This window comes from Cyprinus carpio, chromosome B10, assembly GCF_018340385.1.
Source record: "Cyprinus carpio isolate SPL01 chromosome B10, ASM1834038v1, whole genome shotgun sequence".
In the NCBI taxonomy this organism is placed as follows: domain Eukaryota; kingdom Metazoa; phylum Chordata; class Actinopteri; order Cypriniformes; family Cyprinidae; genus Cyprinus; species Cyprinus carpio.
The window spans coordinates 6,885,906-6,913,843 of NC_056606.1; the positions used below are offsets into that span (position 1 = coordinate 6,885,906).

At 36.7% G+C, this 27,938-nt stretch overlaps 4 protein-coding genes across 6 annotated transcripts; 2 read left to right on the forward strand and 2 right to left on the reverse strand.

The window, feature by feature from the left end:
- Positions 1–207: 207 nt before the first annotated feature.
- Positions 208–5,327, forward strand: anxa3b (annexin A3b). 2 transcript variants are annotated; one of them, XM_042732274.1, is made up of 14 exons: positions 208–345; positions 785–829; positions 964–1,011; positions 1,102–1,189; positions 1,337–1,431; positions 1,518–1,631; positions 1,732–1,822; positions 1,937–2,017; positions 2,120–2,175; positions 2,877–2,970; positions 3,126–3,221; positions 3,410–3,468; positions 3,592–3,714; positions 4,982–5,327. In XM_042732274.1, the coding sequence occupies exons 2-14, from the start codon at positions 815–817 to the stop codon at positions 5,042–5,044; spliced, it is 1,023 nt and encodes a 340-aa protein (XP_042588208.1). In that variant the 5' UTR covers positions 208–345; positions 785–814; the 3' UTR covers positions 5,045–5,327. The 2 variants fall into 2 exon arrangements, with proteins under 2 accessions (XP_042588208.1, XP_042588209.1); XM_042732275.1 differs by lacking the exon at positions 208–345 and adding an exon at positions 401–421.
- Positions 5,328–6,677: 1,350 nt separating this feature from the next.
- Positions 6,678–10,996, reverse strand: paqr3b (progestin and adipoQ receptor family member IIIb). 2 transcript variants are annotated; one of them, XM_019085647.2, is made up of 7 exons: positions 10,840–10,996; positions 10,163–10,361; positions 9,928–10,090; positions 9,641–9,796; positions 8,659–8,856; positions 8,462–8,552; positions 6,678–7,575 (listed from the first exon to the last, which is right to left on the reverse strand). In XM_019085647.2, exons 2-7 carry the CDS (start codon positions 10,345–10,347, stop codon positions 7,433–7,435), a joined length of 936 nt encoding a protein of 311 aa, XP_018941192.1. In that variant the 5' UTR covers positions 10,348–10,361; positions 10,840–10,996; the 3' UTR covers positions 6,678–7,432. The 2 variants fall into 2 exon arrangements, with proteins under 2 accessions (XP_018941192.1, XP_042588210.1); XM_042732276.1 differs by having other exon boundaries at positions 10,844–10,993.
- A 1,818-nt stretch (positions 10,997–12,814) lies between these two features.
- antxr2b (ANTXR cell adhesion molecule 2b) lies at positions 12,815–23,659 on the reverse strand. Its single transcript, XM_042732277.1, has 19 exons — positions 23,480–23,659; positions 23,246–23,391; positions 22,896–22,970; positions 22,483–22,554; positions 22,303–22,384; positions 22,106–22,210; positions 21,824–21,892; positions 19,600–19,680; positions 19,455–19,515; positions 18,406–18,504; positions 18,027–18,096; positions 17,499–17,577; positions 16,495–16,590; positions 16,337–16,387; positions 16,161–16,256; positions 15,907–16,080; positions 15,715–15,795; positions 13,370–13,436; positions 12,815–13,288 (listed from the first exon to the last, which is right to left on the reverse strand). The coding sequence occupies exons 2-18, from the start codon at positions 23,386–23,388 to the stop codon at positions 13,398–13,400; spliced, it is 1,473 nt and encodes a 490-aa protein (XP_042588211.1). The 5' UTR covers positions 23,389–23,391; positions 23,480–23,659; the 3' UTR covers positions 12,815–13,288; positions 13,370–13,397.
- Positions 23,660–25,236: 1,577 nt separating this feature from the next.
- si:dkeyp-41f9.4 (PR domain zinc finger protein 8) lies at positions 25,237–27,488 on the forward strand. The gene is made up of 5 exons (XM_042731980.1): positions 25,237–25,533; positions 25,613–25,780; positions 26,400–26,615; positions 27,181–27,372; positions 27,471–27,488. The coding sequence occupies exons 1-5, from the start codon at positions 25,531–25,533 to the stop codon at positions 27,486–27,488; spliced, it is 597 nt and encodes a 198-aa protein (XP_042587914.1). The 5' UTR covers positions 25,237–25,530.
- The last annotated feature ends 450 nt before the right edge of the window (positions 27,489–27,938 follow it).

Sequence of the window (27,938 nt, forward strand, 5' to 3'; positions counted from 1 at the left end):
ATATATATATATATATATATATATATATATATATATATATATATATATATATAGTTAAAAAAGAATATAAGAAAATTAATATTTGCTGAAGAGAAACAACAAGCTTAAAAATACATTTGTATTTTAAAATATGCAAATGCAAAATAGAAGCCATATCTCGACCCTGCTGCACATTTTAACTCGTTTATCACATAGGCTTCGTGATTTGTGGCCACGTATTTAAAACTGGCGTGATACACGAGCTCATGGTGATCTCATCTTGATCTCATATCCTCTGTATTTGGGTGTAGTCACTGAGAGACTCGTGAAAGGTGTGGCTTATAGTGGACGGACGCTTTAGCAAAGGTAACGTTTCAAGTTTTCTTCCTGTGTCTATAGAAATCAGCGTTAAAGCCAATCGCGCGCTTACCAACATTGTCGGGTTTGATGTTTTGTTTGTTACAGTGTTGCCAAGTATTCATCCGTAAAAGACGCCATATTTTCACGTTATGTTGGGTTTGCTCTCAGCGAGCGCGTAGTGATGTTAGCGGATTTCGTCATGCCCTTGTGAATCGCATATGAAATTCCATAGAGAATAAACTTCGCAATGAGACATAGGCTATGTAATCGGGATCTAATCATCCATTTTTAACACACATTTCATTAGTGCGTTAAAAACGGCCTGCGTTGGGAGAATAAATGCTGCTTAATGCTTTTGAAAACATCCGAACTTTTGTTAGTGACTAAAAGTATATAACTTAAGAACACATAATGTTTACTATAACTAACTAAGATCTGGTTACAGGACTGAAACCCAGCCACAACAACAGCAGGAATGTCTTCTGTATGGGTCAGTGAGGCTGTTTATTTCATTTCTACTTGAACCGTTTCAGGAGAAAGTGACTCTGCATTTACATTTCAGTGATATTTACTGAAGAGAATCATTTTTCAGAAGACTTAGTACTTTCTGTTGTCTATTTTCAGGATGATTTGGATCTTCTCCTGGACTCCCCCTCCTCTTTGACTGTAAATGTAAGATTGTGATCATATTTTATACAGTTGTAGATTTTATATAGTAAGTTAAACATGTTTATATATCAACATATTCCATGTTTTGCTAAGTCAACAGTACATGGCACCGTTAAGGAGAAGCCGGGCTTTAATGCAGGCGAGGATGCTGCCGCTTTAAGGAAAGCTATTGAAGGCATTGGTAAGTCATTAACATGGGTGTGGACTTTTAGTGAACTTACACTGTACACATCCCGCTGAGATGTTGAAATCCTGTTTCTTTCTGTTTGCTGGCTGTTGGTTTTATGTCACAATGAGGAACTGTGTGTTTGCGTTTGTAACTCCTCAGGCACTACTGAAAAGACTCTTATTGACATTCTGACTCAAAGAAGCAATGCCCAGCGTCAGCTGATCTGTAAAGCATATCAGGACGCCACTGGAAGGGTACAACACCATATTACCTGTACACATGTGGAAATAAGTGTTAAATGTTGTCTGATATATAAAAACGTGTATGTTTTTCATCTTAGACTCTTTGTGATGACTTGGAAGGTGATACACATGGACATTTTGAGGATATTTTGGTGGCCCTGGTCACTCCTCCTGCTAAGTTTGACTGCCAAGAGTTCATACGGGCTATAAAAGTACACAATCCTTTTGACTGCTAATAGTTTAGATGCCTTTATTTGGAATTTAACCAAGACTACATTAATGAAGTTGTTAACAGATTGAGTTTGATCACAGGGTGCTGGTACAAACGAGAGCGTTTTGATAGAACTTTTTGCATCACGCTCCAACCATCAAATCAAGGCTATGTGTGATGCATATTTGGCTGGTTTGTATTTTTAACGTTACTTATATTATATTTTTCCATAATGTAAATGTGTTTACAGTATTTTTTACAGTACTTTGACTCTTGGATGCCAGTTAAGTGTTGTCTATTTTCCAGAAACCGGAAGAGCTCTGATTCACGACCTGAAATCTGAAGTGTCAGGGGACTTTGAAAAGACCTTGTTGATCCTCGCTGAGGTTCAGTCAAATCAGTTTTTTTTTTTTGGTCCTGCATCATATTTAAATTCATTCAAATGAGTGATGCTGCTGTTTCACTTACCATTTTTCTCTCTAACTAAAGGTAAGAGGGTTGAAAGTACGAACGTGGACGTGGCAAAAGCTAAAGAGGATGCCAAGGTGAAGTGAAAACACTCTTGCTGATGTTTTAGCAGGTGTATAAATAAGTACAACCAAACTCAGTTAAAAGAATCGAATGAAAAAACGAAATCTCCAATATATACCCACATACTTCAGTTATTCTGTCCATGTATGCCAGTGTATCAAAGGGACAGTCCACCCAAAAATGAAAAGCCTTACATCATTTATTCACCCTTACGTCGTTCTGAACCTGTACGAGTTTCTTTCTGTCATGACAACTTTTGAATAGTTTAGCATGGTAATAGACATGGCAGTGGTAATGTGTTTGTTCTTGGCGGAATAGATCTCCTACGCTGATGCTGCGGCGGCAGAGCAAGTACAGAGAAATTAACCCATAGCAGATCTATACAGGTGGAGCTGGGGAAGGTGGAGGGTTTTTGAAGCGTGCTGCAACTGCTACAGCAAGCACTAGCCGAGTATTTGAATATTAAGCAGCTGCTGATGCGAAAAGAAACCAACCAGCTGTGCTATGTGAATAATGATGTGATTATATCAGATTAAGTTAAAACCTATTGGCTAGCGCCATCTAGAGTTTCATGACAGAACTTTGTATTTCTTCTGCAGAACGTAAAAGAAGATCTCATTGACTTCCATTATATTTTTGTTCATACAGTTGAAGTCAGTGGGAACCAAAACTGTTTGGTTACCAACATTCTTCTTCTGTTTTCCCCACTGTGCAGATCTTGTACGAGGCAGGAGAGAAAAAGTGGGGAACAGACGAGAGCAAGTTTATCGACATCCTCTGCCACAGGAGCGTTCCTCAGCTCAGACAAAGTACACCTGCTGGCTTAGTTTCATATCTATAAATTTATATACTATTTTGTAATCATTCTGAAAGAGCGGTAAAACCAAGTAAGACCGATAAGTGAGGATCAGTGTTCCAGTTTACTTTCAGCAGTGTGAATCATGTTTCAATCGTTATCTTTCAGCTCTGGTTGAGTATAAGAGTCTGAGTGGAAAGACCCTTCAGGAAAGCATTGAACGAGAGATGTCTGGAAGACTGGAGGAGATTCTGGTGGCTATAGGTGATTATAAAGTTTTTTAGTGGTATTTGTTAAGGCACGTATTATTTCTCATAAAATGCATAAGTGTTTTCAGTTTTGTTTAGATTTTTTTGTTTTTTTTTGTTTAATCTTTTGTTTTATTTTATATTTTATTGTTTCATCCTTAATTTTGTTCTTGTAAAATCTAATTGAAAATGTCTCTACTTTAGTGAAATGTGTGAAGAGCGTCCCAGCATACCTTGCAGAGCGTCTGTATAAAAGCATGAAGGTTAGAACTTTGCTGTTTTGTCCCCCTGCTTTCTGTGTTCAGTTCCCCTGTTTTGTCCCATTAAGATTATGCTGTGCCTTTATATGAGGTTTATTTCTGAACAAGAAACACCTGTGCTTTCAGGGTGCTGGTACCACTGAATCTACCTTAACTAGAATCATAGTGAGCCGTTCAGAGCTCGACCTGCAGGAGATCAAGGCAGAATATAAGAAGCTCTTTGGGACTTCTTTATACTCTGACATTGAGGTAAGAAGCATTAAATGAGAACTTATACGCTGTACATTACACTGAAAATATATGCTGTAGAAACATTCAGTGCAAGTAAACTTCACGAATAATCACATGTAACACATTAAAATTACATGTGAAATTTTGAAGTAGAAAGACTTTGGTAAAAACATTCTCCTTAAACTTCAAAAAATTATTTTACAGTGTAAGTCTAGAATCTCCTAAATCCTTTCCTGCTCCTATTCATGTGATTGTAACAAGACTCTGTTCCATTTTCATGTGTACACCTTCAGTAATATCTGAATGGCTCTGGTTAAAGTGTTTAGGTTGGCGGTAACAGTGTCTAATAAGGATTTGCAGATGAAATGATTGACATCCTCAGAGGGCGGGACTGGTGATTAGCCCCACCCTGTAGAGCCTTGTGTGTGTTCTTTTGGCTTTAGCTGCCTTCAAGTCATGTGTTTTCAAATTGAGTGCATATGAATGCCATTATGATGTTGTAATTACCAGAGGGGGACTAGTTTTTCTTTAACTGAGATCGGGCGTGTCAGTGAAAAATTTAAGATTGTTTTGTTGTAATTTTGTTTTTTGTGTTTGTTTTTTTTTACTGTGTGTTTTTTTTTTTTTTTTTTTTAATTTTTTTTTTGAAAAATTATAAAGCTTATAAGTCACTGCACAAGAATTGTAAAATGCATAGAAAAGCATGAGTTGCACATCCTTTCCTTTTCAGTTTGCTTAAAGCATAAAGCAATCCCATTTTTTGTTAAAAAGTGAAAAAGGCTTATGACTTCTGAACACGTACAGTAGGCTCTTCAAGGCAGCATTTGGCTGGTGCATCTTGAAGGGGTTTATAAATAGAATTTGTTAATTCAATTGACTGCATGACAACGTCCAAAGTCATACCGGTTTCTCTGAGGTTCAGCATAAAACCCAAAGCGAAAACACGTGAGTTTAACATTGTACTGCAGCATTCTTTTGACTGGCATGTGTGCCTCTACACATCAAACACTCTTTGCACTGTGACCTGACATCTCCATTGTAATCACAAATCTGCTGCTTTAAAGCATTGTCATTTGTTCCCTTTCCATATTTTACTGTTATTACTTTACTATTTCCCTCCAGTCTCTTCATTTTTGGCACTCTAAAATCAGTGCTTTTAACAAAGATCATAAATATATTTCTAAATAATGAGAATAAATAAAGGTTATAAACATTTAGCAAGTGCAGTATAAGGTTTAGTGTCAGTAGTCACATTCATAATGTCCTTTTTATGTCATTATTGTAGTCTGAAACATCGGGGGATTTTCGTCAAACCCTGCTGAAGATCTGTGGTGAAGATGGAAAATGAATGTATCCACTGCCAAAGAAGAATACATCACTGCTGAAGTGCTATAATGTGAAAGAATGTCCAAATATAACGTTATTACAATTAAAATACTATCAATGAATCAGAAGAGCTTTATGAAATGTATTTTTGAACTAACTTGATTGTTTATAATCATAGATAACTTGGTTTCATAGTAACCCTAATATAACAAAGTAGTTTTAGTATCAGAAAATGCATTTTAATTTGTCTATTTTTTACACACTATGTCTACATAATGAAGAATAAACGTTTTTTTCCTATCAAATTTTGCTATTTGAGATAGTCTTCAATGTGTTGTTCTATCCCTGATCCAGCAGGTGACAGTGAAGTACATGTATTTGCTAACAAAGGGGTCAACGATTAAAATCTTTTGGGATTACAGTGGGACAAGCATTTAAGAGACTGCTCATTTTGCCTTGCCACGCACTCATAAGTATATAAAAACAGAATTAGGATGACATTTGGTCATAATTCAGCTGCTGGAATCAGACTTTCATCCTCATTTGGAGATTATTAATATCTAATCCCCCAAGACAATGCAGATTGTCATGAGAAAGTGATGTTTGCAGATGCTGCTAAAGCCAACAAAAGATTCTTAACTCCTTTCGCCAGTAAAGAAACCGCTGATAAGACTTGAAACAGGTTTTAATTTGCTCTGGAGCATCTGTGAGGTCAACGACAGATTGTGAAATTATTTGAGGCCCAGAAGTATGATTTCATTCTAATGAGATATTGCTTGCATCAGTGCTAATACTTGGAGATAAAGCAAGACAATATCATGAGCAGTAAAGAAATGTTTATGCAGTGCAAACTGATTTTACACACAGTAATTTGGGTTTTTATTGAAATTCATCAGACAGCATATACAAAGTAAGATAAGCATGTGTACAAACAGTCTGCAGAAGTGACTTAATCACTGTTCATAATATACAGCTGTTAAGTAAAAGAAAATCTGACCTCTAAACCTTTTTTTTCTTTTCAATTAGTCTTCCGACTGGAAAAGAACAATGCACTTGAAAATCCCTAATGCCACTAGAGTAGAACAAAACACTCGGATTAAAACAGATTTCAATATGATTAAGACGGTTCAGCTCCTTTATTATGCCAAAACTCAATGTAAGATGGTATCATTAAGGGATTAAAGACAGACCATGACACAAGGTCAGCTTTCACATGGCATACATATAACATTCAATGTCCTGAAGGATTACGATATTGAAATAATAACTCACGAACAAAGGTTGTAAAACACAGTATATTGAATACAGTTCTGATATTCAGTTCTACGTTGCGAAGTCGGATTCGTTCTTTTGTTTATGGAACCGATTCTTTCTCAAATCTTACACTGAATCGTTCAACAACTCAACATTTAAAGTTAGGTGAATCAAAGATTTAGTTTTTTTTTTCTAGTATTTTGGTTTGTTTGGTTCTGTAGGTAAATATTTAGAATAACAGCAAAGTACAGTAAACGGTGTGTTTGCACTACAAACCAGTGTGTCCATAATGAAGATATTACATTTAAATAACATGGTAAGACACACCAGTTTGCGATATCAAGCAGCAAAACAAGCTGTTTAGTAGACCTACAGCTACACAATATAGGCTCCACACGAAGTACAAACAAGATTGTTTTATTCAGTTCCACAATTCAGATAGATATTCATTCAGACAGGCAGTTTACATCATATCAAATAAAGAAAATTAAACCACCAACAGACGTTTAAAAAGGATGAGATGGAGAAAGTCACGCAAAAGGTTTTGTAGGCCTTGATATGTTCATAACATATGTTCATAATCAATTCAGTGTAAGTATAGTGATTTTGACCCATTGTTCACAAAAAGTACTTAAGTAATGCTTTCTTAGTCATTTAAATGCCCAATTTCCAGTGCTGCAATTATACTTGAACACGAATGTGTTTAATACATCATCAAAACAACTCCCTTTACCAAACAAGTATAAAAAAAAAAACAACGACAACAAAATGACAGAAGTACCCTCTACCATAGAATTCATCAGTCACAGATCTGTGATAGTTAAGAGCGTTTAAATGAAGGACATTCCAGAAAAGTTAGGCAAGGTATTATCAGCATGTATAGTTTGACATCCCCAATGATACCATGGGGAATTGCTCAATAGAAAACAAAATACATGCAGTAACAGACGAAGACACTTGATATCCAGCAGTGAATATGTATGGAACATTTGTTCAGGCTGAGGAACTCAACTGATTGCACGTAACCCAGTACAGTAGGGTGTTCAAAGGCAAATGAGAGTTAAAGTTTCATTGTTTGATTCTATTATCAACATGCCAAACAAAAACCGAATGAATGTGTTGATCATAAATGGCTCAGGTGATTGTGTAACTGTGTTTAACCATGACTGCTGTAGTCTGTGCAGGGCTGATTGTGTCTGTACTTCATGATGTAGACAGCGGTTTGGTGCCACCAGTAGAACATGACCACCACCAGCACATGCCAGAGCTGGTGACTGGCTCCAAGATAGTTCAGCTGGCCTGTGAGGACCGACACAAAAAGGTGGGTAAATATTTGTTCTGAATCAGTGTGATTCTTGACTAATGTGGTCAATTCGATTTTATTTGATTAGAATATTTCAATATGATTCATTAAAAAAAAAGCACAACATGTAACCAGAATTAGATTGGTGATCTGGATTTGATAGTTTTTAACAACTTAAAATCTAACATCAGTATTTAACAAGTTTTTTCACCCCAAATATATGGTGAAAGATTTTCACCCCCAGGCCATCCAAGATGTAGTTGAGTTTGTTTCTTCATCAGAACAGATTTGGATAAATTTAGCATTACATCACTTGCTCATCAGTCGATCCTCTGCAGTGAATGGGTGCCGTCAAACAGCTGATATAAACGTCACAATAATCCACAAGTGATCCACACCACTCCAGTCCATCGATTAACATCTTGTGTAGTGAAATGCTGCGTGTTTGTAAGAAACAAATCCATCATTAAGATGTTTTTAACTTCAAATTGTTGCTTCTAGCTAAAAGTCCTCTTATCCATAATATTGGATCTGAATCAGGAGAGAAATATACAGCTAAAATGCCTTTTGATAGATTTATTTCTTACAAATGCAGCTTTTCACACTTCACAAGATGTTGATTGGACGTTAAGACTGGAGTGGTGTGAATTATTGTGATGTTTTTATCAGCTGTTTGGACTCTCATTCTGACGGCACCCATTCACTACAGCGGCTCCATTTGTGATCAAATGATGTAATACTAAATTTTTCCAAATCTTTTCACATGAAGAAACAAACTCATCTACATCTTGGATGGTGTGACATTTTAAGCAAGTTTTCATTTTGGGGTGAACTATTCCAACTATTCAATTAAATAAAGCAGTTTAGTATAGAAAACATCACCTGGAAAGTATCGTTCTGGGATTTTACTGACGTAGAAAAGGAATGCTGAGGCGGCAATCAAATACATGATCATGACTCGAGGAAAAAACACCTGCAAAGAGATGACGTGATCGATATTAACAGTACCACAACCCTCACTGGTAGAAGTGATGTATTTCTCTTTCCCTCCTCACAGTGTCTCAATGCAAATATATCACCTTTACGATTTCAGAGTCAAATCCTCCGTTGAGCCAGACCCAGTGGCAGGCTGGGATGATGCCGTATCCGGCCACTGAGCAGAACATAAGAGAGCGCAGTTTCTTCCACTGCTGTGTGAGGTAGAGCGGATGAATCTGAGCTGAAAACACAGCCAGGATGAGAGCCAGCACCGTCAGCAGGTACACCTGCCTCCAAAACTGAAACAAACATCATGTGCACTGAAGACTGGAGTAATGATGCTAAAAATTCAGCTTTGCATCACAGGATTATATGTGACCCTGGACCACAAAACCAGTCATAAGGGTCAGTTTGCAGGAATTAATAAGTAAGCTTTCCATTGATGTATGGTTTGTTATGATAGGACAATATTTGGCCGAGATACAACTATTCGAAAATCTGGCATCTGAGGGTGCAAAAAAAATCTAAATAATTGAGAAAATCGCCTTTGAAGTTATCCAAATTAATTCTTAGCAATGCATATAATTTTGACCCATACAATGTATTGTTGGCTATTGCTACAAATATACCCCAGAGACTTAAAACTGGTTTTGTGGTCCAGGGTCACATTTTACATTTTGAAATATATAAAAATATAAAACAACTTTTTTTAAATAGTAACAATATTTCCAAATACTACTGTTTTTATTATATTTTTGATCAGATAAATGCCGGGCTTGCTGAATTTAAGATTCAATAATTAAAGATTTAATAATTTAATAATAAAGATTTAAAGATTTAATAATTAAAAATGTAATTATTCCAAACTTTTGACTTCTTGGTAGTGTATACAATAATATAAATACGTATAAATAAATAAATAGGTAAAATAATATTAGAATTAATAATTAAATGTAGCTAATTCAAAATAAATTAAAATAATTTAATTTAATACATGCAATAAAAACAATACAAATTCAATTAAAGCTGTAAAAAGAAACCATCAGATTTGAAGTCCGCTCTCATAAAACACATCTGTCGTACACTGTTGCAGTAGAAGGCATAGAAGACTCCAGGCACATAACATCCCAGAATCCCCACGGATATTCCAGCATAGTCCAGAGCAAGCCAGCGGCGACACGTCTTCTCCGAGCGATGACAACAGAACAAGTGATAGCCCACAGAGCACAGCATGCAAACCTGACCACACAATAAAAAAAGAAAACCCCATTAATTAATGTGACTCTTCTTTGTTCCTGTGTATTATTACACATCATTATCTAAACTCAGTCAAAGCACATTAATAGAAATATTACCATTTTATATATTACCTGAAAACAAAACAGTCCTATTGAATAAATGACATAGTCCTCTCGTGACGCCCCTGCAGACGGCAGCACTGTGGCCATGTGATTCACTCCCAGCGAGAAGAACAGCAGGAACCCCAGCAGATGACTCCAGATGTTCACCGTCTCATTGGACAGAATGAATATGCTGTAGGATATGAGAAATAATGAGTAAACGAGTGGCAACACATCTACACTATCAAAAGGGAAAGAAACGCACCTTTTGAGGCACAGTTTGGATGGCAGGTGTGCTCTGTATCCATCTGTGATGTACGGATTCTCCTTCAGAAACACTGGGATCTGTTCATAGGTGTACAGTCGGATTCCTCTCGGCACGAGCACGGGCCAGTACTGATAACGGCCCAGCTCCATGTAATGAGTGCTCTTGAGGATGCTCTGGGGCATCTTGCTTCATGTGGCTGGAGGAACAAATGTAAATGTATGTCTTATTCGATTCAATGAGGCTGTGTCTCAAAACAGCGAGCTCCATACACACACACACACACTGTATCATTAAAACCCAGTAATCAGCTCCAACAAAAAAGCCCTAAAAGCAGATCACCAAGATAACTGTGAAGATTTAAACTTGGACAAATTGTGCTAATGTTACTGTTCGAGTCGGTTTTAATAACTTTGCATGTTTTGAAATCTGTGGCTAGTAAGGTTCATTCATATTTATGTTTCTGTTTGTTTTACTTTAGGTTTTATTTTATTTGCATGTTTTTAAAAGCCATAAATGCCCGTGTATTGCTGTGAAGATTTGAACATACATAACGTTAAATGTTTAGTTTGTGCCGCTGATGTCTGCTGCAGGCTAACAACAACTGCGCTTTAGTGAGGATTAGATTAGGCTTTTAAATCCATTAGAGCTCAGTGTAGGTACAGCAAACCTCTCACCTACAGGTGAAGACCTGCCGTCTATCCCATTCAGCCCTAAATGTTTCTTAATTTCTGATTAATAACAGAATATGTGCGTCATGTTGATGACCGGCGGTTAGCCGACCAGCTAAAGGCTAAAGAGGCGAGTGTGTGACATTAAAATCCTGCGACACACACACACACAATGCGACGGGAAGTCACTCTCGCTCCATAAATTATGTTTTTAATGAAAAAAGCATATACTGTATATATACATATACATTATGTATATATATATATATATATATACAGTATATATATATATACAGTACAGGTCAAAAGTTTGGAAACATTACTATTTTTAATGTTTTTGAAAGAAGTCTCTTCTGCTCATCAAGCCTGCTTTTATTTGATTAAAAATACAGAAAAAACAGTAATATTGTGAAATATTATTACAACTTAAAATAATAGTTTTCTATTTGAATATACTTTAAAAAAATAATTTATTCCTGTGATGCAAAGCTGAATTTTCAGCATCATTCCTCCAGCCTTCAGTGTCAACATGTAACATCCAGTCTATCACATGATCATTTAGAAATCATTCTAATATTCTGATTTATTATGAGTGTTGGAAACAGTTCTGCTGTCTAATATATTTGATGAATAAAAGGTTAAAAAGAACTGCATTTATTCAAATTAAAAAACAATCTAATAATATATATTCTAATAATATATTTTCTTTACTATCACCTTTTTATCAATTTAACACATCCTTGCTGAAATAAAAGTATTGATTTTATTTAAAAAAAGAAAGAAAAAGAAATTACTGACCCCAAATTACTGACCAGTAGTGTATATTGTTATTACAAAATATTTATATTTTAAAAACATAGCTTTTTTTTTTTTTTTTTTTTTTTTTTTTTTACTTTTTATTCATCAAAGTATCCTAAAAAAGTATCACATGTTCTGAAAAAATATTAAGCAGCAGAACTGTTTCCAACTTTGATAATGAATCATCATATTAGAATGATTTCTAAAGGATCATGTGATAATGATCCTAAAAATTCAGCTTTGCATCACAGAAATACATGATAATTTAAAGTATAATAAATTTAAAAACAATTATTTTAAATTGTAATAATATATCACAATATTGCATTTTTTTTTCTGTATTTTTGATCAAATAAATGCAGGCTTGATGAGCAGAAGAAACTTCTTTCAAAAACATTAAAAATAGTAATGTTTCCAAACTTTTGACCTGTACTGTATATATATATATATTATATATATATATGGAAAGAAATTAAACAATTAAAAAACAATGATTTAAACAGATTTTACAAAAAAGCACAATTTCGTATATAATCTTTTATTTATTTAAAGTATGTGTCTGATTCTCAGCCCCCCATTTACCTTTCAGGAAAATAATCTTTCATAAAATATAAGAGATTAGGATTATCATTTGGAAAATCCAGACATCGTAACATGCAATAATCAAACATTGATTGTGTTTCAGGCTAATCCCTACCAAACTATGATATTTCATCAGACGTTCTAGGCTTTTCATTTTCTATTAGACCATTTGAGGACTACAGCAAGAATTCATTAAACATTGTAAAAACTCATAAATGAACCATTTTGCCCACAAGTGAATTAATGGATATGCCATTTACCTAATTAACAATGTCACAATTTCACTTACCTGAAAAGAGTCACACGATCCTTCAGAAATTATTCTAATATGCTGATTTGCTTCTCAGTTATTATTGGAACTTAACTGTTCTTATTAATATAAGTATTTCTGCTGCTTAATATTTTTGTGGAAGTCATCATCATTTCTTTCAGTATTCTTTGATGAAGAGAAGATTCAAAATGACTTGATATACAACAATAATCTGTTGCAACATTAATCTACCGTCACTTTTGCTCAATTTAATGCAGAATATTAAATATTAAAGTTTTTTAAATATTTCTGTTAACTTTTGAACTGTAATGTGTCACAGTTTACACAAAAAAATTTAAGTGAACTACTATATTTTATTGGATTTATATGTCCTTTACTTGATTAACAAACAGTGTCACACATGTAATCTACTGATTAAATCAAATTGTTATAAATAAATATAAGAACAAACAATTAAATACACATCTGCATGAATTTACTGGATAATTAACATCTTTACTAATAATAATGAAAGAAATAACTATGGAAATAAAAATAATATTTTACATTTTCTTTCCTTTGACAAACCCATTCATAATACACTCACAAGAAGGCACTGTATTGGTTTTTTAACTAGAAAACCCTAAACAAACTGATTGTTATAAAAGCAGTGAATTCAACCATATTCAAAGACATGCAGAAAAAAATCAGCAGGATAGATTTACACATGTAGGAATTAAAATTCAAAGGTTCTAATTCAGAAGTACAGGTTTTCACACGGTGTCCATACAGCTGTGGATCTGGATCCTTTCTGTCTGAACGCACCTGAAAAGTGACATTATTATGAATACTATATTGGTATTTCTGGGCTTTCCAAATATTATCTTAAAATTGATGAGAACTTACTTTAAAGTAAAGGACACATCGTGTTTGGTCAGTGATGCTGAACTCGGTTGAATTTGATGCAGCGCCCCTGAAAGACAAAAAACCCAACAAAAGCAGAATGTACTCTACATTACAGAGCCATAATGGAGGACCGACTGTCCCACCACCCCCTCTTACAATCACACTCATCTCTTTACCCCATTATCTCTTATAAATGTGAAATATGACAACTCGAATCTCCTAACGTCTCTGCCTCATGTTACTGGCTATGCCCTCATTTTGAGACTGGTGAAAGATCTTTCACCCACCATTCACTGACTAGTCCATATCACATTAACTCAGAACTCAAGCTAAATCATCCGCATTGGATTTTTTTAATGCAACTCATATGGTAAAAAAATAATTATTTTGACAATATTTTTGTCACGCTGACATGTACGATAATTTGGAATAATTGAGTTCAATTGAGAGAAGGTTTGATTTTAATTGGCGGTAAGGAAGCAGGAATGATGGAGGTCAGGCAGGCTAATCAAGCAACACTAATCTTTGACAAACCCTGTTTGGACAGATCTGGTACCATGAATGTAGAACAGGTACCAGTGTCAATAATTAAGTGTGAATCTTTGGTGTGAAAAAAACATGTATAACAAGAAAATGAGGGGCGCCTGTCTTTGAAAACCCTGCCACCGCATTGCAATGGCATTGCTATGCAGTTGGTTGCTTGGTGGCTGTTTACTGATCTGAGGGCACATTATCATTCGGCAGACGAAAAAAAAAAAAAGTTGCATTATGTATTCACATCATACTTGGCATGAAAAGGCTTTAAACACACAGAACTCCTAAAGACAAGTAAACAGGGAATAATATAAGAAAAAGGTATTTAAAAAATATTTAAATCTATTTTATTTTACTTTTTACTTTTATCTTTTTCTTATGTATTTTAAGAAAAAATTATGTATTTTAAGAAAAAATTTTTTTTTTGGAATTTTGTTTGTAAAGGTTTTTATTTTTTCAGGTATTAAAAAAGTAATTTTAGTTAAGGAATTTGTGTTATATTTTTGATATGATATTTTTGCGCCCATAGCCAAACACTTCAACAATATTCTCATTGTGCCCTAGAAGGACGTTCTGTTAAACACATACTAAGTGTGACAGTGCAATCAGTGTGAGGTCAGAGGTCACTTTTGGCAGTGAAGTGTCAGACACTGCCGACACAGAGTGCCACATCATGACAACTTGAACTCTGACAGTCAGGTCAACCTAATGAGTGTAATAGTGACGACGTCTCTCTGATGGGTGTGTGTTTGAGGGTCAGTTCATAACCAGTCGGTGCACCGCACACAGACGTACCACCGTAACGAGAGCGTGATCTGGTCTGTCTGTGACAGGACTGTCAGCCTCGTTTATGCAGCTTATTAGTGCTAATGAGCCTTGTCAGCGGTTGCATGAGCAACACAATAGGGACTTTAAGCAACCTCCACTGATGGAACTGCAGCGGCATTCAGACGTCATATTGCGCGTGCGCGACTTTAACTACTACTTCATAACGTTCTACTGTAAACATCTACTACTGGAGAACAGCTGGCTTGCTGTAGTCGTTACAACGCGACAGATTAGTTTAGTAAATGTTACGTTTTATGGTATATAACAGTGTAATTGCATCAGTATATGACTCTACCATTAGTGTTTTATTTAATCTGTGTTGATATGGTTTAAATTTAAGCTAATTTTAATGATAGATATGGTAGGTATTAATTTAGGCTTTCATCTTTCATCATTCATCTTGGATCTGGATTAATGTAGACGTAGTCTAAAATACTGCCACATTGCAGACTGCTTTACAAAAAGAACAATCTTATAATGCAAAATGATTTAAAAAAAGGAATTTTATTATTGTGAATGTACATATATTTATAATTTTATGTATATCAACAAAAAATATGTATACGATTTGAAATTTGTTCTGTATTGTATTTTTTGTGCATGTTATAGCGTCACGTTATTAGCTTAGCAACATACACCAAATTTTATTAAAAGCAATAGAGAACTAGAGAATTTACAGTGATGTCTTTGTAGGTGTAGTGCTATTTGTGTGATTTGTTGTTCCCTCTGTAGAGCGTTCCAAATGCTCACTTGTGAGGTTCCAGTTACATTATGCAAAACTAGTATTTCCTTGTATTTGTCTTAACAACTACAAACTATAAAATATCAAAGAACTTCAATTTACTGTTTTCTTTACTACATGAAATAAAAAAAAACATGAAAAAAAAGAGATTTATTTGTTGATAACCAAACATTTTAATTAACAAAAGCTATTTTCCTGTAGTTTATAATATACAGGTTTGCATTAGCCAAGGCCACCGTACCTTGTCATTTGCTGTGGGTCTCATGATAGCGACTCTGTCGTATTGTCTTCGCAGCAATGCTAACACAGCATCAAAACGCCCCTAATAAACATTCACATCACAGAAAAACACACAGAAGCACAATGCCATTTGTAAAAATAGACACATTACCACAGTCATCCAACAATGAAAATGTGTTGACAGGAAGCTTACTTTAATGGGCGTGTACCATTTGTCTGGGACTGGGGCCTGATATATTGGTGGTGGTCTGGGTGGGGGTCTTTTTACAGGCTCTTCAAACTCCTCCTCTGGCATTTTGACCACAGCATTTTTGGCTTTCGCTAATCGCGTCCCTTCCTCTGTAGAGCCCTTCTCACCCCAGCGAACCTGTGGATGTTGTAAGCTTCAGCGCATATCCATAGAATGTTTGTTCTGTTTTTTTGGATTGCATTGGATTGTTAAGTCACCTCCATCCGTGTGATGCCACCAGGCCCTCTGCCACCATAATAAGACGCATCCACTGTAGGCCATTTCTTCTTCGGCAGAGGGTCCTCCTCAGGTTCCTGTAAGATATATACCAAGCATTTCAAGAAATTGTCAGTTTGGCAAATTTAAATTTCAAGCCCCATAGTACTGTACCTACAGGTATTGGGCGTGGAGGCGGAGGGCGAGATGGGGGTGGATCTCTGATTACCTGTCACAGGAGTAGAAAAACCGTCTGTAACTCTGTATAAATAGTAATATCTCATTAATATACACGTTTGTAGAAAATAACACAAGATGTGTATCTGTAGTGCTCACCACCATGCAGCAGAGCGGCCAGAACCACCAGAGCACGATTAAACCCAACAACACCAGCAGCACCAGGATGACAATCACTATCACTGTCCCATCAGACTATAAGAAATGAAAAAAATATGTTTGATTTAGAATCATAAACGTTTTGTACAAATGTTACCTTTATTCTGCTAGGATGCATTAAATTGATCAACAGTGACAGTAAAGATGTTTAAAATGTTATAAAAGCTTTCTACTGTTCTTTCGAACATTCTATTCATCCAAGAATCCTGAATTTTTTTTTTTTACACAATTGTTTTCAACATTGATAATAAACAGAGATGTTTATTGAGCAGCAAATCTGCATATTAGAATGATTTCTGAAGGATCATGTGACACTGAAGACTGGAGTAATTATGCTAAAAACTCAGCTTTGGATCACAGGAATAAATTACATTTTACACTATATTCAAATAGAAAACAAAGTTTTAAATATATCACACAATTACTGTTTTTGTTGTATTTTGGATCAAATAAATCCTTGGTGACCAGGAAAGTTTTCCTTTTCAAAGCATAATTATATATAATTTAAATATATCTGAAATATATTTAAAAATAAATATTACACGGGGAAAAAGCTAAACAAAATGAGAAATTAGAAACTAAAATAACTTTAAATACTAAAATTACTTATAAAAAGATGGATAACTAACTAAAACTTAAAAAAAAAATTATAAATGAAAATAAAACGTTTACTCAAATATTACAAAAATGCAATAATACTGTGTGAGTGTATATATATATATATATATATATATAATACTGTGTATATATATATATATATATATATATATATATATACTAAAAGAACACTGAAATCCATTGTTTCAAGAGAACATGCAATAACCAACTACTTTGGTTTAATTATGTTTCTATAACCAGATTGTTTATTGTGGTATTAACTGACCTTTTTGGCAAATGCATGTATTATTACATTTGTTTTGTTAAAAAGTGTATTGTGTACTTACACATGTTGTGGCATATATTGTGATTGGACTTGAAATGAAAGACTGGCCATTATTCAGACTAATGAGCACTTCGAGGGAGCTGTTGAGAGAGGGAAAGTCCGTTATTACTGGATTAAATGCCAGAGGCGGAGCATAGTACATCATACAAAAAGACCAACAGTGCTGTACTCAAGTATTCTTTTTAAAACAGCAAGATTAATGTCTCTTGAAAAGTCTCTTTCATCTGTTCAAAACAAACCTGGCCATGACGCAAAGCAAACGGTGGCTCATTTTGCACATCTCTTGAAGGCATTGCACTACAGCAAACAAAAATGTGCTCCTGTCACACACACTGCTTTGTTTCGGCCCTGCACTGAGCCTGCTCCTTATCAGTTGTCTGTTAGCTAAGCTATAAACAGAAACTGAGATAAACCGCCCCCAAAGGGAAAAGATGATGAACTCGTTCACTTTGCATGTCGGCTTGTAACAGCTGTGGCTCTGAATGGAGAGCCACTGTTCTCCAACTGAAGCTGGTCCAATGCCACTTACTGTCCAACCTCGGTCAACACTGGCGCTGGACACAGAACGTAATTATCCTTCACTGCACTCGGCTTCTCATCTAGAAGGAAGAGAGAGCAGCATGAGACTGCCATAAAATGCCAAACACTGGCTGAAACACAGAGGCATTATTTAAGGATGTGGCTGCATGAAACTTCCCCATCGGCTAAAAAAGCAAGAGCCTGTGGAGCCCATGAAGAGTTTAGGGCCTCTCTTCCTAGCAAATAATAATAACATTGTGATTTAATGTGCTATTTATTCATTTGCTGAATGGGGAGGTTAATTATATGGCTTGTTTTTTAAGGCGTATCTTTGTGGATAGGGTGTCTTGTTATGTTTTATAATAGATGGAATGCATTCAGTGGCTTACTGTAAGGATCCTGTTGATTGACAGATAATGTGCAGACCACACCTTCTGAGGTTCTTCCCTGCGTAAATCCCCTTCCTCGCAAAACAATGTTGAAAGTTTCTAAAACACAGTGTTAATTAGTGAAATTAGTCATAATCATGAGTTCAAAAAGATAAAAAAATCAGGTTTACATGGACAGAATTTTTTCTTTACACTGCAGGTCTTGATGCCCAATTCCGATTTGTTGACTAAATCCAAATTTTTTGACTTAAAAGTTAGATGTTGACCCGGAAGCAGGGTTGCCAGGTCTTCAAAACAAAACCAGTCCTATTGCTAAAACCAAACAAACTCAGTCATGATTTTTCTGCGGCTTTCCCATCCATCGGGGGTCCCTCGAAATCACATTCTAGGGTGAGGTAAAGATCACTTTAACATACAAACTAAAAAACAGCCCACAGTATGCGTAACAGTTGCCACAACAGCTAACATGTCAACGTTGATCTTTTCTTTGGAGAACAAGGCATCAATTTAATGGCAGCACTACTGAGTATAATGTGTTCTATTGTCTTTTGTTGCATTGTTTCCCGCTGCGCTGCTCATGTCCAGTGTGGACATGGTGTAAAAGTAGGCCATTTCCGCAGGAAAACTGCAGACTTGGCAACATTACCAAGAAAAGTGTCCGCCTGAGTTGACGTCAGTTGCCACTGTCTCTTATTCAATGACACACAACTCGCATTGACTGGGGAATATCCCAGTGTTGCCATGTGAATTGTGCTACTTTTACACTGTTGCTCATTTAAACTATTTCCACAGAGAAAAAAACATGACTGGCCTAGTTTTGGGCAAATTTTCAATAACAGTTGGGTTTTGACCTGGCAACCCTGGAATATCCAATCTGTCCACTTACACTGTAGACACAAATGCATGTATCTGATTCATATCTGATTTATTCAAATGAATATCGGAATCCATGTGCTTTTTTTTCCTGCTTACATATTCATGGGTCATATCCGATCTGTGCAACATAAGAGGAAAAAATCCGAATTGGGTCACTTGAACCATAGACGTACCATTCACGCAAATGCTGGAGGGCTCAAGGTTGAAAATCTCTACACAGGATTTCTTTAAAATCTGTAAACACAAATACAAGTCAATTAGAAGGCAGCATATAAACCGCATTTAAGAAAAGCACTCTTTGTCTGTGCTAAACCTCACCGAATTTACAATGTTTTTGAGGGCCTGGAATCCATCCACAACAGGAAACACTTGATCTTTGCTGTCTGCAATATCTGTAAGCTATGAAAACATATTAAAACTGGCATATCGTGTCAGAAATGACTATTCTTTTCATAATATCACATCACTGTAGCTGCCAATTCTTGAAGCAATTGTGCTACCATTTCCCAAGCCAGAAGCAGTCTCTTGCTAATGTAAAATGGGCCGGATATGTTCTCTGCAGAATGCAATTACACTCAGCATCGGACAAGCTCATCCACCAACGTCAATATAAAGGATCCCTCTGTTACACTAATGCTGTTACTAATGCACATGAAAAAAAACAATATCGTCATGACAACAACATTCCCGTGACAGTGATGCACCAACAGCTAATGAACTATGATAGATTAAGACAAAACAGAATGTTAGAAAATAGATTTATTACATTTTCTGAAGAAAATTAGTTTTGCTTGCCAGCGTGAAATGCACCAATCATGCTACGGTTTCTAGCTGATTGCTTAATGATCCAAATCAAAAGAGCCCACTTTCAAGTTTATACAAAGTGCTTTTAAGACAAGTCATGTCACTCGGAGGCCATCTTTGAAATGCCTCTCAGGCACACAAGTGCAGCTCTCTTCTCTTAGAATGGGGAAACATCTAATTCTCCAAAACTGTTCACTAAGCTTACGATTTAATTTCATATTTGATATCACCAAAGAAATCTGACAACAACTGTGTCATAAATGTTGTTACTTTTGCTCAAATAGCTAATTTTTCAGGCTAGATCAGCCAGTGCGCATGCACAGTCTTAAAAGCGTGTCTGTATTATTATAATAATTTCTTAAGTTTATGTTTTTCTTTTCTGGGCACTCAAAGCGCTTTAGATAGAAGGGGGGTAATCTCCTCGTCCACCACCAGTGTGCAGCATCCATCTGGATGATGCGACGGCAGCCATATTGCGCCAGAACGCCCACCACACACCAGATTATTGGTGGAGAGGAGACAATCAGTGTATGGGGATGGTTAGGAGGCCAATGGGTGAATTTGGCCAGGATGCCGGGGTTACACCCCTACTCTTTTCGAAGGACATCCTGGGATTTTTAATGACCACAGAGAGAGTTTAACGTCTTAAACTTTTTTGACAGTATAGTGTCCCCATTACTACACTGGGGGCGTTAGGACCATAGACTGTATAAAAACATGGACGTAGTGTCCGTGACGTCACCCATAGACTCCTGAAGAGCGGTTTTGAAGCTCAAAGTGGGCAGATTCAAAGTTGGCCGTTCTGGCAGCACGTCACCGCGCGACTCTCCCCCGGATAATCGAAAATCGGGAAATGGGCAAAAAGGCGGGAGCTGGTTGCTAAAGCCACGCCTACCTAGCTCGATGGCATAGTCAGCAGCGGCAATCCACCTGTCACTCAAGTGGCCAAGCCCTTAATTATGCAGAACTTTAAGGCTTAATATAATTTAAACGGATGAGGTTTAAAAAAAAATTAACCCCCTCTCACAGTTGTCATGGCGGGCAAATTAGCTATATAGACCAAAAGAAATTTTTGAAACCAGGCTGTAAACATGTTTTTTCTGCTGTAAAGTTGGGCATTTTAACATGGGGAGTGCTATGGGACTGACTCCCCTTTTGCAGCCAGCCTCAAGCGGCCAGTCGATGAATTGCAGTTTTAGTCACTTCCTTGTTGGCTTCACGAGAGAGAGCGGGAGCTTGCCGCTTGGTTAGGACCCACAGAGACCACAGGGTGAGCACCCCCTGCTGGCCTTACTAACACCTCTTTCAGCAGCAACCTGGTTTTCCCAAGAGGTCTCCCATCCAGGTACTGACCAGGCTCAACCCTGCTTAGCTTCAGTGGGCAACCAGTCTTGGGCTGCAGGGTGATATAGCTGCTGACTACACATGGCCCATGACTACATAGCAACCGGGACGCTTCTAACAGCACCTGACTTTAACAATCAGTGATTGGCTCTTTCATTCAGAAGGCGGGGCTTCCTGCGATTGAGTGGCCATATTGAGCGTTGCATTTTTCCCCATTCTAAACTATACAACTGACACGTCTTGCGTATTCTATAGTCTTTGGTTTATACAATATTGTAGTCTCTAGATATAATATACAATGTAAGTCAATGGGATTTTCTGTTTGTTTTTGTTATTCAGTAGATGAAAATTGTACATCTTTAATATAGGCTACAGTAAGTTCCATCTCTCTTACCTGGTTTGCATCAAAATCCTTCACGCCAACACAGTATACCCGAGCACCATACTGTCTCACCTGATCAGCCAGAAAGTGAATGAGGAATTCATTAAATAGTTTATTAAATATGAATATGCATAATATTAATATAAATCCAGAACATGTCAAAGCTTTATTGCAAAACAAGGCAGAAGATACTAAATATCTCAACATTTTATATCAGTTCAAACATGCAATAGTTTCCATTTAACAAATGCTTATGCAATATTAATATTTCATATATGTGGTATGCTGCTTTACCTCTTTCACAGCAAGATCATGCGGATAGACCTCCAGCTTCCCATCAGTCAGTGCAATAATGATGCTGGATGCTCTTGTGCCCTGGGTCGTCATTTGTTCAAATACCTAAAATGTTTTTATTTGTTATGATCTCTGACATACATATAGTAGGAGAAAAAAGATGCAATGCTTTTGGTGATAATATATCATCCGCTTACCTTTCTTAACCCCTCATGCATGTAGGTTTCACCAGCAGGTCTGATCTTGCTCAAACTTTGCAGACCATTATCAATAGCTGCCCTAAACACCCAGGCAAATACATCAGCTTTATGCTTTTTATCTGGATTTATATTAACAATATTACGGTATGACTCACAATAGACTGAATGAAATCGCACCTGTCTCCAGTGAGAGGCAAGACTACTTCAGCACTAGAAGAAAAGACTATAAAGGATACTCTCATTTTTGGGCTGAAGGAAGTAGAAACAATCAATTAGGAAGTATAAAATCAAATTTATTCTCTGGGTGGGTAGGAAAAATATGTTTTCTGAAAGAGTCTGATAGCCTATTTAACTTTTATAGCAGTAAATAGCAGTATAACTAGGTCACCATACCAAACACTAATCCAAACATACATTTTACACAGACTGAAGTTAAATATAGTAATCTAAAATTAAGTTTATATTTAGTTCCACACATGTGCAAGAGCTTGAGAGTTTTTGTACAAGGCCAGACTCTGAAACTTTATAACCCAGTCGATAGCTTTTGTTAGTTGGTTATAAAAAAGCACCTTCTAACTTTAGTTTCTTACCTTACAAAACGATTAGTCAGTTGTTCCACAAATCCATAGATCTCCATCCAGTTGTCAGAAACACTGCCTGACCTAGAATGATGGTGAACATTTGGTGCATCACAAGATAAACAGGGCCATATAAGGGCCCCTGGGAGCTATGCAGAAAAACAACAACTGTAGGCTACCTCACAAAATACCAGGACTATTAATGAGCTCACTGGAGTTATTTTTATTCATAATATTTCAGTCAGATAATTACACGCCTAAAGAAAGAGAGAAAGAGAGAGAGGTGTGGGGGTGTTTGGTTGGTTTGTTTGCATGCATTCTTTAAAATATAGTCTTTTAAAGATATAATTGTAAAGTAATAGTTCAAAACAAAGTATAAATCAAAGGCTCCGTGGCAGGACCCATCTTCTCCTTTCCCAAATGAAGTCAGGAGAGAGATGCAGAAAAGTTGGAAGACCCAGGTGGCTTTGATGGCATGCTCGCTGTCTCCCCTCATTCCTGTCATGTGCTGTGAGTTGTTATGGGAACACGTCAAATCCAGTGATAGAAATGCAGCTGGCGCGCGCAGTTATTTCACCGTCGAACAATAATGCTACATTTAAACGCCACTCCTGCTGCGCTCTTCGGGAACTATTATTCGTTTCCTGTCGTTTTCAGATATCCATGTCCTCCACTCCAGATTCATTTCATTCCGTGAAGTTTTTCTTTTTTATTCAAAGCAGGGTCCGGTTTGCGCTGCACATGAACACTTGATGCAGTGCGCATGCGTTGAATGTGGAGTTGCGCTCCTTCTACGCAACAGCGTGTGAATTTAAAAGAGCAGGGATAGTTTTGTTGGGACAAAAGAGAGCACAATAAAACGATTATATACGAAATGAAAGGCCTCTGGCAGCAATAGCAGAAGGGTGCTGGCTATATAGGTAATTCCTACAACTTTCGAGCTTTGAAACCTTTGAAACGTTTTCAAAAAAATAAAAACACGTAAAGCCTAAACAAATTGACACAGAATGTCCACCCTGTTACGCACCTGTTATATAGGCCTGCTGCATTGAACTTAATTTTTTTTTTTTTAAATCAAGAGATATCATGCCACCAGATCTTGTTTTATACTAGAGTACCCTAGTGAAAAATAAATATGTTTAAAATACATTTCATGCCACGAATACATTTACCGGTACATATTTATGTAGGCTACTTAATAAAAAATACCCTGCAATTGTACTTTTGGTATACTAAACTGGTATACTTAAAGTCTGCTAAATTAGAACAACTCATTTTGTACTTAATTCACTTTAATTTTGTGGAAGTAGTGCCAAGTCCATAACATATACTGAAGAAAATGTGTGCTAAAGTGGAATTATTGCAAGTATACTTAATACTTAAGTAGGCTACTTGAATAAAATAATTATCATATTATTAACATAGTTGTCATCAATTTCAGAATTTGCTGATTTTAATATAATTTTAAATTCTATTTTAGTTTTATTATATTATATTAAAAATGTGTTGGCTATGCACATGTCACGACACACACACACACACATGTATTGCCACTGTCATGACAATTAATCGAGGAGACGAGGAATATACATAAACAGTCTTTAATCCATAAGACACAGGCAACACATCCACATAACGAGTAGACCAGACAAAATGGGAACTGAACAGGCAGGAACTTAAATACAAGGGTAATTAATAGAACACAGCTGAACGGAATCATAAACTAAACAAGGACTGGAAAATGACCAAAAAATTAAACACAGGAAGCAAAACACGGACCAGAGTCTGACATTACTCCCACCTCCCGGAAGGCGCATACCCCACCGTACAACATCCAATGGAGATGGATCTGGAGGGCTCTAGGAGCAGGGTTACCAGACGAGAGGCCTCCAGAGCAGGTGCCATGGTGGATCTGGCAGCTCTGGGCACCATGGCGGAGTAGGGAACACAGGAGGCCATGGCCCCAGCCCCTGCCTTGGCCTCTATGGCTGGAGCCCTACTGCATATGCAAGTGAACACTGCAGTAGTAAATCAAAATGATTTAAATGCGTAAAAAAAAATAGTTTTGGATGTCTAGTGTAGAGTTTAATTTTCATTTTAGAAAGCTCACAGACTAGAATATTCAGTTGAAATTTAAAATTATAAATGTCATAACTTGGGGATTTAAAAGGCATTGCATTGCAGAAAACACCCTTTTCAAGACAGACAGACAGACAGACAGACAGACAGATAGATAGATAGATAGATAGATAGATAGATAGATAGCCTGTGTGTGAAGGCTGATAATAGCCTGCAGTCATAACACTTGTCAGTGATAATTCACGCCTGAACGCACTGCTGTTAGTTAGTATGACAGTAATGAGCTCATCTCAGCGATGTCAGGTTCGACGTTTGAGCCGAAGATCAGAGCTCAGGAATCAGCCACACATATCCACGATTAGCGACACTGACCCAGAACGACTCATATTAGAGATAAGAGCTCATATTAGAGACAGGAGCAGGACAGGTCAGGAGGATCGGGGCGGAGTCTCGTCACAGATAAATGACTGCGTTCATAATTTAAGAACCATCGCCTCAGAGCATCCAAATCAGGACTCATTCCAAGACACCGACTCAGCTGAGAGGATTTTATATACTTGAGATTAGAATGGTAAGATGCGTTTATGGTGATTATTAAAACTCTGTTTAAAAATACAGAAAGTGAATTTGATTTTCAGATGTTGTCTCAGGGTCCAGAGGAAAGCGCGTGTTTTCTGAGCAGCATCAGGACCTCTCGAGCCGTGCCTGCAGGAGCTGTGCTCGGTGCATGTGCTCTGACACACACCTCCCTCTGCGACAGCATCGCGTTCATTGCCTGCAAGTGCGCGGACAGACGAGACACCGCCTGTGTGCTGCAGGTAATTTAGATAATTAATAAATGACTTACAGACCGGGGGTGGTTGTCGGGATTTACGCAGTGAATATTTATTTGAATGAAACTTAATATCTCTGTGTGTAGGCCTATATATAGAACATATGCTTTAAGGTCTATGCTATAAAGAATCCAGAGATTCTTTCATAGAGATTTTCACCATTATTGCCTATAGGAAAAATTTTATTTTTGGGAATTGCAGTTATATATAAAATAAACAAAAACATATTAAGCATATGTGACAACTTCCCCTGACGTGACATTAATAAAACATACTATTCAAATAAAATCTTCCTGTATTTTAATAGTAGCATTAATCTAAATGTATGTCATGTTAACCCAGCTATTGCAAAAATATAACATAAAATTTTACTTTCAGTACAAATCCACTGCTAGGGAAAATCCGAATTTGTGTAAAAGCAATTTTAATGATTACAGAAATTTTAACATTACAAAGATATAGACTTTGTGGCCTCTTCACCATTTGACAGCTGTATACCTCCAATCTTGGCTATTATGAATTATGCACATAACTTTTGTTGTATTACAAATAGTTAATGTATTAATTTTCAGATATTAAGGACATGTTCATTTGCATTGTTCAGATGGATCCATCAGTGTCAAGCAGATATCTGCAGATGATTCAGTCAGCCAGGAATGCAGAGGAGCAAAATCTAGAGGCATATATGAAGAACGGACATCTGGTTTTCAGAGCCATAAAAGATATTCCTGAAAACACTGAGCTTTTAGTCTGGTATGGGAGAGATCTAGCCAAACTGCTTGGCCTCAGCACAGAGCAAAAGAACACAAAAGGTTTGAATGCATTATATATTTATGACCACATTATATTAAATGCAGTGTTTTTTTCATGAATGCATCAGTGTTTTTGAACAAACTGGCTGAATTAATTAATGATTCAGTGAATCACCCATGCATGTTTCATCACCAAATTAATCAGTGTTTTTGAAATTTATTTAAAATAGAAGGCCTTTATCTTATATATTATAAGCTGTTGTTGTTATTTTTTATTTGAAACGGTAAAACAAGTGTTACAGACACATTATAGGAAATTGTAATAACAAAAAGCACATGAATCTGTTGAATGTTGATTCAATGATTCACTCATGTTTGTTTCATTCTTGATTTTGAGTCACTCAAAAATGAACGAATCAGTGTTTTGAAACGAAACTTAAATTAATGATTCAATGACTTGTCACCACCTACTGCCAATACATAAATGTTTTACTGTAATGTAAAATTACTCGTTATTTGATTTCTCTTTTAGGTTTCATTTGCTCTGCATGCAAACAGAGTTTTCTCTTTGAATTCCCTCTGGTGGCACACAAGAGATTTTTCTGCATAAAGAAACCTACAAATTGCTTGAAGAAAATCACCATCCCAGAAATTCATAGTCGCAAACCTGCCACAGACTTCCACAATTTAGCACGAGAGCTGGAGAACTGCAGGAAAAATCGTCCCACAGATGCAAAGAGCCCTAAAAGAAGACGTTCTCTTGAATCAGACACAGACGAGAGCGATGGCGAACCGTTATCTTTGGACACCCTTGGAAACAAAAAGGTATTAGTGAAAAGGTTTTGTGTTAATGGAGTGAATAGATTTTCCTGGTTGTCCTCCAGTGAAAAGTCTTTCAGCAAGGGCCAAAATTCTCCATGCAGCCAATCACTATGCCATGACAACTGCACAAAAGTCCTAGACAACCAGGATTTGAAATCTAGTACAATAGTGACAAAGTCTGCGTTCACCACTAGAGTGTCAAACGATGTTCAAGGTGACAAGAACAAGAAAAGCGCATTCACGCAACCTCCTCCTCATATCCCGCTGATGTCATCCAGTCTTACCAACAACCTCATCACTCGGACATCTATCCTCCCCAGCATTCTCCCGCTCAACTTCCACAGCTCTGCTTTACTAAACACAGGTCTTTCCAAAGATGCAAACCTTTGGCCCAAGACCTCCCATCTGCTGCATCCACACACTAATCGTCTGCAGTCGCTACTGACCCCCTCTCTGTCTTCTCTTGGTCTACCTTTCCAGAACTGGTGCGCTAAATGTAACATTTCTTTCCATTTGACATCGGACCTGGTGCAACACATGAGGTGGTACCAACAAGAGGGGGGTGATGG